This window comes from Schistocerca cancellata, chromosome 5, assembly GCF_023864275.1.
Source record: "Schistocerca cancellata isolate TAMUIC-IGC-003103 chromosome 5, iqSchCanc2.1, whole genome shotgun sequence".
In the NCBI taxonomy this organism is placed as follows: Eukaryota; Metazoa; Arthropoda; class Insecta; order Orthoptera; family Acrididae; genus Schistocerca; species Schistocerca cancellata.
In genome coordinates, this window is record NC_064630.1 from 95,582,143 (window position 1) to 95,597,248 (window position 15,106).

At 45.4% G+C, this 15,106-nt stretch overlaps 1 protein-coding gene across 1 annotated transcript in view; it reads left to right on the forward strand.

The window, feature by feature from the left end:
* Positions 1-15,106, forward strand: part of LOC126188382 (macrophage mannose receptor 1-like) — a 119,279-nt gene that overhangs the window by 21,351 nt on the left and 82,822 nt on the right. The window contains exon 4 of the mRNA XM_049929981.1: positions 11,426-11,713. Within this exon, the coding sequence (XP_049785938.1) occupies positions 11,426-11,713 (288 nt within the window). The remainder of the gene's footprint in view (positions 1-11,425; positions 11,714-15,106) is intronic.

Consider the following 15,106-nt stretch of genomic DNA (forward strand, 5'->3'; position numbering starts at 1 on the left):
TATGACTTAAACGCACAGTATGTGTTACTCTCTGAGAGGATTTTTAGAAGTTTGACCGCGTGTTACCTAACAGACAGAGGGAATCAAACATGAAATTCGTAATAGTAGCAGTTGGTAGACAACAGAAAGACTAAAATTTTGTAAGAAATTCCAGTAACAGAGTTCCTGTAAATGAAATATAAAACGGTCGCCAGCCTAATTAGGCATAATAACGTGGAAACATTATTTTTAATGAATCTACACTCCTGGAAATGGAAAAAAGAACACATTGACACCGGTGTGTGAGACCCACCATACTTGCTCCGGACACTGCGAGAGGGCTGTACAAGTAATGATCACACGCACGGCACAGCGGACACGCCAGGAACCGCGGTGTTGGCCGTCGAATGGCGCTAGCTGCGCAGCATTTGTGCACCGCCGCCGTCAGTGTCAGCCAGTTTGCCGTGGCATACGGAGCTCCATCGCAGTCTTTAACACTGGTAGCATGCCGCGAGAGCGTGGACGTGAACCGTATGTGCAGTTGACGGACTTTGAGCGAGGGCGTATAGTGGGCATGCGGGAGGCCGGGTGGACGTACCGCCGAATTGCTCAACACGTGGGGCGTGAGGTCTCCACAGTACATCGATGTTGTCGCCAGTGGTCGGCGGAAGGTGCACGTGCCCGTCGACCTGGGACCGGACCGCAGCGACGCACGGATGCACGCCAAGACCGTAGGATCCTACGCAGTGCCGTAGGGGACCGCACCGCCACTTCCCAGCAAATTAGGGACACTGTTGCTCCTGGGGTATCGGCGAGGACCATTCGCAACCGTCTCCATGAAGCTGGGCTACGGTCCCGCACACCGTTAGGCCGTCTTCCGCTCACGCCCCAACATCGTGCAGCCCGCCTCCAGTGGTGTCGCGACAGGCGTGAATGGAGGGACGAATGGAGACGTGTCGTCTTCAGCGATGAGAGTCGCTTCTGCCTTGGTGCCAATGATGGTCGTATGCGTGTTTGGCGCCGTGCAGGTGAGCGCCACAATCAGGACTGCATACGACCGAGGCACACAGGGCCAACACCCGGCATCATGGTGTGGGGAGCGATCTCCTACACTGGCCGTACACCACTGGTGATCGTCGAGGGGACACTGAATAGTGCACGGTACATCCAAACCGTCATCGAACCCATCGTTCTACCATTCCTAGACCGGCAAGGGAACTTGCTGTTCCAACAGGACAATGCACGTCCGCATGTATCCCGTGCCACCCAACGTGCTCTAGAAGGTGTAAGTCAACTACCCTGGCCAGCAGGATCTCCGGATCTGTCCCCCATTGAGCATGTTTGGGACTGGATGAAGCGTCGTCTCACGCGGTCTGCATGTCCAGCACGAACGCTGGTCCAACTGAGGCGCCAGGCGGAAATGGCATGGCAAGCCGTTCCACAGGACTACATCCAGCATCTCTACGATCGTCTCCATGGGAGAATAGCAGCCTGCATTGCTGCGAAAGGTGGATATACACTGTACTAGTGCCGACATTGTGCATGCTCTGTTGCCTGTGTCTATGTGCCTGTGGTTCTGTCAGTGTGATCATGTGATGTATCTGACCCCAGGAATGTGTCAATATAGTTTCCCCTTCCTGGGACAATGAACTCACGGTGTTCTTATTTCAATTTCCAGGAGTGTATTTTTGCTCTTGCAAAAGTAGCTTTCATAAATTCTTTCTTAATCAAGTGCAATGAACACCTGCAACAACCAGACGAACTACACAGTGGGTTGCAGTAGTTATCAACAGCATAGTTAAGAAATCATAGAAATGGAAAAGAGACTTTATCCTTGTTAACCACAATCTTCATTTCTACCTTTCACTAATTTGGCAGATGAATTGCTCCCTAGTGCATACACAAGACTAAGTGGCGTCTGGTAAGAATTAAAGTTTGACTAACACATATGTACACATCACAAATGCAATAAGATAACACTGTACACATACCTTTTATATATACTCTTTTAAATAATCACTTTTGGTTTCTTTAGCTACAAAATAACTATTCAGATTGTTTTTTTCCCAGATATAAAAGAATGAAATTGGGACCCACAAACCATTCCTTCTTTATAAAACAAACTATACACACTTTTCAGAAATATTTTGCTTTGTGAAAAAAGCTGAGATACTGCCTCAGTTAAGATCATTCATCTTGCAAAGTTTTATCATTATTTGTACTGACAATACTCTCTACAATTTCAGAAATTACTTCAAGTAAAAGTTCAACTTCAAATAGCATCAAAACCAAATGCTATATAACACCACTTTGGAAGCAAGTTATTTTCACTGACAACTTTTATACCACTGAACATTAAAACACTGATATTTGTAAGACAAAAGCAAATCAAAACACATTGGAGAGATTTTTATAAATTAATCAGTAAGTGTCTCCCTTGATTTCAATGAAACCATTAATCTGGCTATCCACATTTATATATTTTTGCATTCAGAAATTAGACATAAGCAAATAACACAGATTATTATCATTTTTCACACACAAGATACTCGGTGTTTAATAATTTTGAGTAGAGGACCCTGTTAGGTACCATGAAAAGAGTAAATTCATGATTTGAACACAAATTTCACCAATATTTGAATTATTATTGCAAATTAAATCACACAAACACTCTGGTTCATACTATTATACAGTTCTAACCTCTAGGATCTGGTGAAGTAGTGGTGCAATAGTGGTGGCGAGCACGAGGCGACTACCTGGTCTCTCCTTTGGCAGTAATATGCGCTATTTGGTTCTTCTTGGCGGCGTGAATATCATTTTTAGAGCCATTTCCAATGCGAGAGCACCATTTTACAGCCGAGGCCATTCCATCTCAAGTTAGATACTGGATGCCTCGCTCGACACCTGCGCTGTTGACTGGTCGGCTGCTGGCTACTGACTCCTTACTGTGCTCTCTCGCTTCCCACCTTTTAACTCGCGCCACACGACTTCCGTAGAAGAGGGGAATCACTATGTCTTTTATATTATACAATACAAAATCCCTAAGTATGAAGCAGTTTTTACATTGCAGTTTTTCATACATAAACAAACGTATTTAATAAAATTCCATTATTTAAGCACACTATTACGCTGAACAACTTATACATCATAAAGTACCACCTCCCTCGAATGATACAAAGAACTTAACAAGTAACGAGTAAACACTTCTTAAATAAAGTTGCACTGTACCGATTGCTCACAATCGATTGTGGAGTTACAAGTGGAAGTGTGACACTAAGACGAGAGCGACGGCTGAGCAAATGGGCAGGAAGTAACCGCCTGAAACTGCTGAACTTTTGGCTTATCTGTCCCTCCGTTACATACAGGGTGGTCATAATTAAACTTCCCTACTTTAGAGGGCCCCCATTAAAAGCAAGTGGTCGTAGTGAAAGATACATACACAGAGTAAAATTTTATACTGAACCAAAGATGGTCGAATGTAGTATCGATTGTATAGTAGCGTCGCTGCTCAACAGCGATCGCTGTTTCAAGGTGTTATGGGTAATGTGTTAGTGTAACTTTACATAAAGCGATGTATGGAGGATTTTATTTGCGAGATACCATGCCGGAAATAATTAAGGTAAAGAAAGCTGTTTGTTTACCAATGCAATGCGCCTATTCATAAGTGATGACTGAGACAATCTATAGCACTCACATCCAATGATTTTGTAAAGGTAATTGTTAATGTATAATCAGTTTATTGTATGTTAATTGTGAGCATTATTAATTTTCAAAGAGTCGAAATTCAAGTTTTAAAGTTAGTGCCCTACTGTTACCGCAAGTCAATAATTGTTCCCAGATCCATGTCGTTTTGGATCAGCTATTTTTCTCAACAAGTTATTGTCTCAGTCATATGCGATTTAATTAAAATGTATGCTAAGCAACAGCCTTGCACAACAGCTGTATGCCAACTATACAATTTAAAGCACTGACAGATATGCGAAGAGCGTTACCATTGCGCAGATAAGGATAAGGAATTTTATTATTTCAGGCACAGCAGTCACTAAGCACAGGAACCATTATTTTCAAATAGATCAAGTTTTGTTTTATTACCAGGACCAATTTCAAATCAATAGTGCCGCATCAGATTTAGTTTTTGTGTTACGTAAATTGATGCAGTTTTGGTTTGGTTTAAAGTTATTGACAGTTTACATTCTCGCAGTCAGAAAAGTTCAGTACAGGAGAAAATGCAGAAGCGACATTCCCATTCTAACTGATGTGTTGCAGGCTACTGTCAGTGCAAACGTACGTCTTTCAGTACGAAAATGAATCTTTGTGGAAACATTTGTAAGGACATGCGGAAGAGAAATAACGAATAGGCCATTGAAAGAATCACATTTTAATTTCCACATCAGAGGGTTGAAAACTGCTGATCTTCGCGGTTACGCAGTGTGGAACGATCGGATCGGATCGGCCATGGATTCTGTTTTCTCCAACTGTGCTACGGAGCAACCGTTTGACCTCACTAGTAATGTGCGGCGGAACTCCTTGGCGTGCATCAAAACAGCAAAGCACCTCTCTCCCGAAAAGCAGAAACCACATGTTGGCGATGCAGATCATAATAACGTGTTCCGTTCACGCTGCATACACTCAGTCTTTGAAGTCCGATTTCCTCAAAGAAAATTGCATCAGTAATGAACTGTGCCGTTAAGCTACACAGTCACATTCACTTTGCAGGCGAACTTAATGAATGTTTGATGGTGGTCACGATCTCCAAATGCGACAATTATGAGTGTTGACAGCCTCAGTGAGCTTCATCAGTCCTCAAAACGTTCCGACTTCAACAACTGCAAGAAACTTAGTAGCAAACTCTACGCGAAGGTCTGCGTCAGTGGCAAATGATAACGAGTAATGTGAAGTTTTTACAATGTCACAATTGTTCGCAGCACTTTGCGAACAATGGGCCATGGAATGTTCAACTGTCGCTACAGAGCTTGTGCACTACTTGAAGCTCGCATACTGCGTCCAACATTCTCAGCCATGGCAACAGTAACTTCTTTAATAATTTGTGGTGCAATTGGCCCTCGGCACCCCTCAGCAGCAAGTCGAATCATTGCCCGATCGTTCAAAAGTGCGTAATCACGAAAATGACTAGATTTCAACTCTCTCATACGGAAATCGTAATGTGTTTCTTCCAATGATTTATTCTTTATTTCTCTTCCACATGTTTCCACCGAGTTTCATTGACCTAAGATCACTTGTTTTTGATAGGGAAACTCTCAAGTAGCGTAAGTTTAGTAACTAAAGCAACATATTTTTTACCTGAAAGCAGGTTGGTTTTGTTCAGGATTTCAATACACCATACTATTCCCCACTCTTTTGGGTACAAAACATTATTTTTCAACATAATCTCCATTCAGTGACAGCCTTACTTACTCCACCTTACTGGGAAGGCAAGGAACCACTCTACTGGTCGAAGTCGGAGCCAACAAAATAAAAGTGGTATAACTTGTGAAATATAAAATTTATTTGACAGATTAGCGACATTCAGTTCTATTACTTCCTGTGAACAAGGACTGACGTTAATGACAATATTTGTAAATGAGAATTTTACATCACAAACATTATTACTCAGTTATCACGGGCAATCAGTGGGTAAGCACTACAAAAGTTCTGAACCAGTTTGATGTGAACCGTCTTACAGGCTGTCGATACTATAGAGACGATGGTGTCAGCATCTGCGAATGTACTCCGTTAGTTCCAGTCAGTGTGAGAATACTCTGATTAAATGCAGACGATTTTGGGGCAAGATTCTGATATTATTTGGAGCTTAAATCATCTGCCGCCATACTTCACTCCCATTATGTCTCACAGACTTCACATTGATCAACTTATCGTCTTGCATGAGATACACACACATAAGTACACTCTCTCTCTCTCTCTCTCTCTCTCTCTCTCTCACTCACTCTCTCTCTATCCACGGCTGGTATTGGAGTGCCGAACGCGCGACACTCTCTGATGTAACAAGGCAACACCGAGAAGCGTTGGTACCATCACACTCTCTGACGAATATAAAACATCTATCGGTTACTAAAGTTTCCCTACTTACAATAACCCAGTATAATAATAATTTACAAAAAAATTCAAACATTGTTAAAAAGTGTTTACAAAATCATATCAAATAACAAAAACATACATTAATTTCATTCACAGGTGAAATTTTGAGGTTACAAAAAATCTGTATATTTACTTGCAAAAAATTAGATATTATCTAAGAAAAATATTTGGTAAAATATTCCATCTGTGTTATAGTGTTACACAGTTTTTCTCCGAGGGGTGTTAACAACAGCTGGTGACAGCAGGCAGTTTCACAAGAGTTTTGAAGACGTGACGTCACACCTCTGTGCAGGAGCGCGCAAATACGAAATTTTATTTCAGTCAGTAACGCGTCAGGGAGTGAATCGGACCTTCATAAATCCTACAACCTGTAATGAAGATGTCCTCAGCAGATAGGGGCGAAACTTTGGAGTACTTCAATAAAGTTGGAAATTTTAGTAAGTTCCTATGGGAGGTCATCGGCCCCTGGGCTTACACACTACTTAATCTAACTTAAACTAACTTACGCTAATGACAACATACACACACACACACACACACATGCCCGAGGGAGGACTCGAACCTCCGACGGGAGGGAGCCGCGCTAACCGTGGCAAGGCGCCTCAGACCGCGATTACTTCAATACATGTGATGCACATCACATGTTGTCCTTTTGTCAATGTGTCATCATATTTTCATCTTGTTACAATGTTTGTTGTTATTTGGAATTATGGATTTTAGTGATAATTTATGTCACAGGATGTATGACAGTGATACAGCTGTGATAATTTTTCTGCCGTTGATGGTGGTTTAGAACCGAAACCGGTAGAAGGCTAAATAACAATATCACAGACAGCACAGTGTCACGCATTTTGTAAAAGCTTGTGTTCGTGTTTGTCTAACCCTTCCTTGGCCAGCAAGGTCGCCGGGTCTCTCCCCAATTGAGAACGTTTGGAGCATTATAGGCAGGGCTCTCCAACAAGCTCGAGATTTTGGCGATATAGCGTGCCAGTTGGACAGAATTTGGGACGATATTCCTCAAGAGGACGTGCAACAACTCTACCAATGAATGGCAAGCCGAATAACTCCTCGCTTAAGGGTCAGAGGTGGACCAAAGCGCCATTGACTTGCCAGTCACCCAATTTTTTCTGAAACTGTAATCTACATCCACATGGATACTCTGCAAGTGCCTGGCAGAGTGTTCATCGAACCACCTTCACAATTCTCTATTATTCCAATCTCGTATAGCGCGCGGAAAGAACGAACACCTTTATCTTTCCGTATGAGCTCTGATTTCCCTTATTTCATCGTGGTGATCGTTTCTCTCTATGTAGGTGTGAACAAAATATTTTCGCATTCGGAGGAGAAAGTTGGTGATAGGAATTTCGTGATAAGATTCCGTCGTAACGAAAAACGCCTTTCTTTTATTGATGTCCAGCCCAAATCCTGTATCATTTCTGTGACACTCTCTCCCACATTTCGCGATAATACAAAACGTGCTGCCCTTCTTTGAACTTTTTCGATGTACTCCGTCAGTTCTATATGGTAAGGATCCCACACCGCGCACCGAGCGAGGTGGCGCAGTGGTTAGCACACTGGACTCGCATTCGGGAGGGCGACGGTTCAATCCCGTCTCCGGCCATCCTGATTTAGGTTTTCCGTGATTTCCCTAAATCGTTTCAGGCAAATGCCGGGATGGTTCCTTTGAAAGGGCACGGCCGATTTCCTTCCCAATCCTTCCCTACCCCGAGCTTGCGCTCCGTCTCTAATGACCTCGTTGTCGACGGGACGTTAAACACTAATCTCCTCCTCCTCCACACCGCGCAGGAGTATTCTAAAAGAGGACGGACAAGCATAGTGTCGGCAGTCTCCTTAGTAGATCTGTTACATTTTCTAAGTGTCCTGCCAATAAAACGCAGTCTTCGTTTAGCCTTCCCCACAAAGTTTTCTATGTGTACCTTCCAATTTAAGTTGTTCGTAATTGTAATATCTAGGTATTTAGTTGAATTTTCGGCTTTTAGGTTAGATTGATTTATGTGTAACCGAAATTTAACGAGTTCCTTTTAGCGCTCATGTGGATGACCTCACACTTTTCGTTATTTGGGGTCAACTGCCACTTTTCGCACCATTCAGATATCTGTTCTAAATAGTTTTGCAGTTTGTTTTGATCTTCTGGTGATTTTATTAGTCGATAAACGACAGCGTCACTGCAAAGAACCGAAGAGAGCTGCCCAGATTGTCTCCCAAATCGTTTATATTGATAAGGAACAGCAGAGAGCGCATAACACTACCTTGGGGACTGCCGGAAATCACTTCATCTACATCTACATCCATACTCCGCAAGCCACCTGACGGTGTGTGGCAGAGGATGCCTTGAGTACCTCTATCGGTTCTCCCTTCTATTCCAGTTCGTGGAAAGAGGGATTGTCGGTATGCTTCTGTGTGGGCTCTAATCTCTCTGATTTTATCCTCATGGTCTCTTCGTCAGATATACGTGGGAGGGAGCAATATACTGCTTGACTCCTCGGTGAAGGTATGTTCTCGAAACTTCAACAAGAGCCCGTACCGAGCTACTGAGCGTCTCTCCTGCAGAGTCTTCCACTGGAGTTTATCTATCATCTCCATCACGCTTTCGCGACTACCAAATGATCCTGTAACGAAGCGCGCCGCTCTCCGTTGGATCTTCTCTATCTTTTCTATCAACCCTATCTGGCACGGATCCCACACTGGTGAGCAGTATTCAAGCAGTGGGCGAACAAGTGTACTGTAACCTACTTCCTTTGTTTTCGGATTGCATTTCCTTAGAATTCTTCCAATGAATGTCAGTCTGGCATCTGCTTTACCGACGATCAACTTTATATGATCATTCCATTTTAAATCACTCCTAATGCCTACTCCCAGATAATTTATGGCATTAACTGCATCCAGTTGCTGACCTGCTATATGGCAGCTAAATGATAAAGGATCTTTCTTTCTATGTATTCGCAGCACATTACACTTGTCTACATTGAGATTCAACTGCCATTCCCTGCACCATGCGTCAATTCGCTGCAGATCCTCCTGCAATTCAGTACAATTTTCTATTGTTACAACCTCTCGATATACCACAGCATCATCCGCAAAAAGCCTCAGTGAACTTCCGATGTTATCCACAAGTTTATTTATGTATATTGTGGATAGCAACGATCCCACGACACTCCCCTGCGGCACACCTGAAATCACTCTTACTTCGGAAGACTTCTCTCCATTGAGAATGACATACCGCGAATCTCACTTCTGTTTTGCTCGATGACTTTCCGTCAATTACTACGAACTGTGACCTGTCTGACAGGAAATCACAAATCCAGTCTGATAACTGAGACGATATTCGATAAGCACGCAATTTCACTAAAAGCCGCTTCTGTGGTACAGTGTCAAAAGCCTTCCGGAAATCCAGAAATACGGAATGGATCTGAAATCCCTTATCAATAGCACTCAACACTTCATGCGAATAAAGAGCTAATTGTGTTTCACAGGAACGATGTTTTCTATACCCATATTGAATGTGTGTCTATAGACAGTTTTCTTCGAGGTAATTCATAATGTTCGAACACAATATACACTCCTGGAAATGGAAAAAAGAACACATTGACACCGGTGTGTCAGACCCACCATACTTGCTCCGGACACTGCGAGAGGGCTGTACAAGCAATGATCACACGCACGGCACAGCGGACACACCAGGAACCGCGGTGTTGGCCGTCGAATGGCGCTAGCTGCGCAGCATTTGTGCACCGCCGCCGTCAGTGTCAGCCAGTTTGCCGTGGCATACGGAGCTCCATCGCAGTCTTTAACAATGGTAGCATGCCGCGACAGCGTGGACGTGAACCGTATGTGCAGTTGACGGACTTTGAGCGAGGGCGTATAGTGGGCATGCGGGAGGCCGGGTGGACGTACCGCCGAATTGCTCAACACGTGGGGCGTGAGGTCTCCACAGTACATCGATGTTGTCGCTAGTGGTCGGCGGAAGATGCACGTGCCCGTCGACCTGGGACCGGACCGCAGCGACGCACGGATGCACGCCAAGACCGTAGGATCCTACGCAGTGCCGTAGGGGACCGCACCGCCACTTCCCAGCAAATTAGGGACACTGTTGCTCCTGGGGTATCGGCGAGGACCATTCGCAACCGTCTCCATGAAGCTGGGCTACGGTCCCGCACACCGTTAGGCCGTCTTCCGCTCACGCCCCAACATCGTGCAGCCCGCCTCCAGTGGTGTCGCGACAGGCGTGAATGGAGGGACGAATGGAGACGTGTCGTCTTCAGCGATGAGAGTCGCTTCTGCCTTGGTGCCAATGATGGTCGTATGCGTGTTTGGCGCCGTGCAGGTGAGCGCCACAATCAGGACTGCATACGACCGAGGCACACAGGGCCAACACCTGGCGTCATGGTGTGGGGAGCGATCTCCTACACTGGCCGTACACCACTGGTGATCGTCGAGGGGACACTGAATAGTGCACGGTACATCCAAACCGTCATCGAACCCATCGTTCTACCATTCCTAGACCGGCAAGGGAACTTGCTGTTCCAACAGGACAATGCACGTCCGCATGTATCCCGTGCCACCCAACGTGCTCTAGAAGGTGTAAGTCAACTACCCTGGCCAGCAAGATCTCCGGATCTGTCCCCCATTGAGCATGTTTGGGACTGGATGAAGCGTCGTCTCACGCGGTCTGCACGTCCAGCACGAACGCTGGTCCAACTGAGGCGCCAGGTGGAAATGGCATGGCAAGCCGTTCCACAGGACTACATCCAGCATCTCTACGATCGTCTCCATGGGAGAATAGCAGCCTGCATTGCTGCGAAAGGTGGATATACACTGTACTAGTGCCGACATTGTGCATGCTCTGTTGCCTGTGTCTATGTGCCTGTGGTTCTGTCAGTGTGATCATGTGATGTATCTGACCCCAGGAATGTGTCAATAAAGTTTCCCCTTCCTGGGACAATGATTTAACGGTGTTCTTATTTCAATTTCCAGGCGTGTATGTTGCAAACTCCTGCTGCATATCGACGTTAACGATATGCGCCTGTAATTTAGTGGATTACTCCTGCTATCTTTCTTGAATATTGGTTTGTCTGCATGTGTTCGTCATATCTATCGTTTCCAGCCCCATTCGGATAATTCCTTCGCGGTGCACTGTTTTTTTTAATTTTTTTATTTTAATTTCATTATTTTTAATGAGTGTACCATTTCCTACTTCAAAACTGTGTCACTTACTTTCATAAAGTTAGAACAGTTAGATGCGGTATGTTTCCCGATGCTTTACATTGTAGTAGGTATCAGGACGTAGGTCACCAGTTGACTGGTTGAAACCCTTGGAACTGGCCCGCAGGCCCTGCGGCGAGTACAGCCGTGGAGTCGCACGCGCTGCGCCTGGGCTACGCGCGCTTCGGCGCCAGCCTGTACAAGCTGCACTCGGAGGCGCTGGACTGGGAGGGGGCGCGCAGGGCGTGCGCCAGCGAGGGCGCCCACCTGGCCGTCGTCCACTCCAGCTACGAGGCCTCCGTCCTCCAGCGGCTGTTCGGGGCGCGCCTGCTCTACAAGGACTCGCCGCGCGCCGACTTCGCCTTCATCGGATTCCACGACCAGTTTAACGAGGGCCAGTACCTCACAATTTACGGTTTGTTCACTTTCTCATGTAGATTCTTTACTATTATTTCTCGCTCACTTCGGCATGATCTTTATCACAGAAACGGGAAAATGCCACTCCCTACACCCGATTATTGCATCCGAGCATTTTAACTGAAAGGTAGCAAAGGACCACTTTAGAGAGCTCACGCAGATTTCATAACGAATCTTCTTCCCAATGAGTATACATTACTTTTGGTGTTCCACAGGGTTCAGTATTGACACCATTCCTCTTTTTGTTATACAGAGCCTCCCATTTATTTTGACCACCCAAAATCACTTTTCGTAAAGAAGCAGAAAAATAGCACTACTAAAAAAATATAGTTTGGCTACCAGGGGGACATCAAGCAACATCTTTCTTCCATCTACGAGGGTTCGAACTTGGATAGTGGCAACTACACTACTGGCCATTAAAACTGCTACACCGCAAAGATGACGTGCTACAGACGCGAAATTTAACCGACAGGAAAGAGATGCTGTGATATGCAAATGATTAGCTTTTCAGAGCATTCACACAAGGTTGGCGCCGGTGGCGACACCTACAACGTGCTGACATGAGCAAAATTTCCATCCGATTTCTCATACACAAACAGCAGTTGACCGGCGTTGCCTGGTGAAACGTTGTTGTGATGCCTCGTGTAAGGAGGAGAAATGCGTACCATCACGTTTCCGACTTTCATAAAGGTCGGATTGTAGCCTATCGCGATTGCGATTTATTGTATCGCGACATTGCTGCTAGCGGTGGCCGACATCCATTGACAGTTAGCAGAATATGGAATCGGTGGGTTGAGGAGGGTAATACGGAACGCCGTGCAGGATCCCAACGGCCTCGTATCACTAGCAGTCGAGATGACAGGCATTTTATCTGCATGGCTGTAACGGATCGTGCAGCCACGTCTCGATTCCTGAGTCAACAGATGGGGACGTTTGCAAGACAACAACCGTCTGCACCAACAGTTCGACGAAGTTTGCAGCAGCATGGACTATCAGCTCGGAGACCAAGGCTGCGGTTACCCTTGCGCTGCATCGCAGACGGGAGCGCCTGCGATGGTGTACTCAACGACGAACCTCGGTGCACGAGTGGCGAACTTCATTTTTTCGGATGAATCCAGGTTCTGTTTACAGCATCACGATGGTGGCATCCGTGTTTGGCGACATCGCGGTGAACGCACATTGGAAGTGTGTATTCGTCATCGCCATACTAGCGTATCACCCGGCGTGATGGTGTGGGGTGCCATTGGTTACACCTCTGGGTCACCTCTTGTTCGCATTGACAGCACTTTGAACAGTGGAGGTTTCATTTCAGATGTGTTATGACCTGTGGCTCTGCCCTTCATTCGATCCTTGTGAAACCCTATATTTCAGCAGGATAATGCACGACCGCATGTTGCAGGTCCTGCACGGGCCTTTCTGGATACAGAAAATATTCGACTGCTGCCCTGGCCAGCACATTCTCCACATATCTCACCAACTGAAAACGTCTGGTCAATGGTGACCGAGCAACTGGCTCGTCACAATACGCCAGTCACTACTCTTGATGAACTGTGGTATCGTGTTGAAGCCGCATGGGCAGCTGTACCTGAACACGCCATCCAAGCTCTGTTTGGCTCAATGCGCAGTCGTATCAAGGCCGTCATTATGGCCAGAGGTGGTTGTTCTGGGTACTGATTTCTCAGGATCTATGCACCCAAATTGCGTGAAAATGTAGTTACATGACAGTTCTAGTATAATATATTTGTCCAATGAATACCCGTTTATCATCTGCATTTCTTCTTGGTGTAGCAATTTTAATGGCCAGTAGTGCATTTATTAACAACCGATACAAAGGTTTGCACCTGTAACTGTCCTTCAAAGTAGTCACCAGCGTTGTGTAGAACTCGTTGCCAGCGATGTGGAAGGCGTACTATACCGTTAGCAGAGCCTGTTCTGTCGATGGTGCGAATGGAGCGGTCTAAAGTTATGGTGATTCTCGTGTACGATTGTGATGGCCTTATCCTAACGCATTACGTTCCTCCACGGCAGACCGTCAGTGCACAGTATTACTGTTCGTTTGTGGAGCATCACCTGCCACCGGCTTTGCGAAAGAAGCGGTGAAACTTTCTGCGCAACCCACCCATCATTTTGCACGACAACGCGCAGGCGCATACAGCACAGGCTGTGGCTGCTCTGTTCGGTCGATGGGACTGGGAAGTACTGTACCATCCACCATACTCCCCGGACTTAAGTCCTTGTGACTTTGATTTGATTCCGAAGATGAAGGAACCACTTCGTGGCATTCGCTTCAGAACTGTTCCGGAGATTCGACAGGCAGTAGACCCCTCTGCTAACGGTATGCTACGTCTTCCACATCGCTGGGCCGGCCGCGGTGGTCTAGCGGTTCTGGCGCTGCAGTCCGGAACCGCGGGACTGCTACGGTCGCAGGTTCGAATCCTGCCTCGGGCATGGGTGTGTGTGATGTCCTTAGGTTAGTTAGGTTTAAGTAGTTCTAAGTTCTAGGGGACTTATCTCCTAAGATGTTGAGTCCCATAGTGCTCAGAGCCATTTTTGAACCACATCGCTGGCAACGGGTTCTACACAACGCTGGTGACTACTTTGAAGGACAGTAACAGGTGCAAACATGTAACTCTTTTTCATCGGTTGTGAATAAATAGTTGCCACTATTTAAGTTCCAACCCTCGTATGTTCGTCATGAAGATACGAATAGCACCCTGTATTTTTTCATTCGATACTCCACAGTCATGTCATCAAAACTTATCCAAAAACGTATCACAGATTACAATTCCCGTAAACATGACATTATGAAAGGAGTTCACTCTGACTCTCGTATACTAGCACACAGAGCAGGAACCCAGATTAAGGTAACTCGTCCACTTGCTGGAGTTGACAGTAAACAGATGGAAACAAGGAAAACGCACACTGGTTATTGAATTAAACATTTTCAGTGGAAAGTTAGTGTGAGTTCAATCTACACCAACGAAGAGAAGGTAGAAATGGTGCTCATGTTTGGATAATATAAGTTGGCAAAACAGTAATCTGCAATAAAGTTTTCTTGTTTACAGTATGGGTACATGTAGTATAGTAATTTACGTTCTCCATAGATGAGTAGTATTTCTACCTTTTCTTCGTTGGTGTACGTCGCAGTCACATAAACCTTCAAAGCGAGGCAGTTGACTGAGAGAACATAGTGTATTTTTCTTCATTTTCATTTATTTCATGTCACCTGCAGCAAATGGTCAAGTTAGGTAACCCCAGGTTCCTGCGCTGTGAGTTGCTACAGGAGAGTCAAAATTAATTCTGTGTTACGTTTTTAATGATATCATATTTACATGAATGCTACACTATAATAGTTTTCAAACTGTCTTGAGGAGACGAATTATCTCACTGA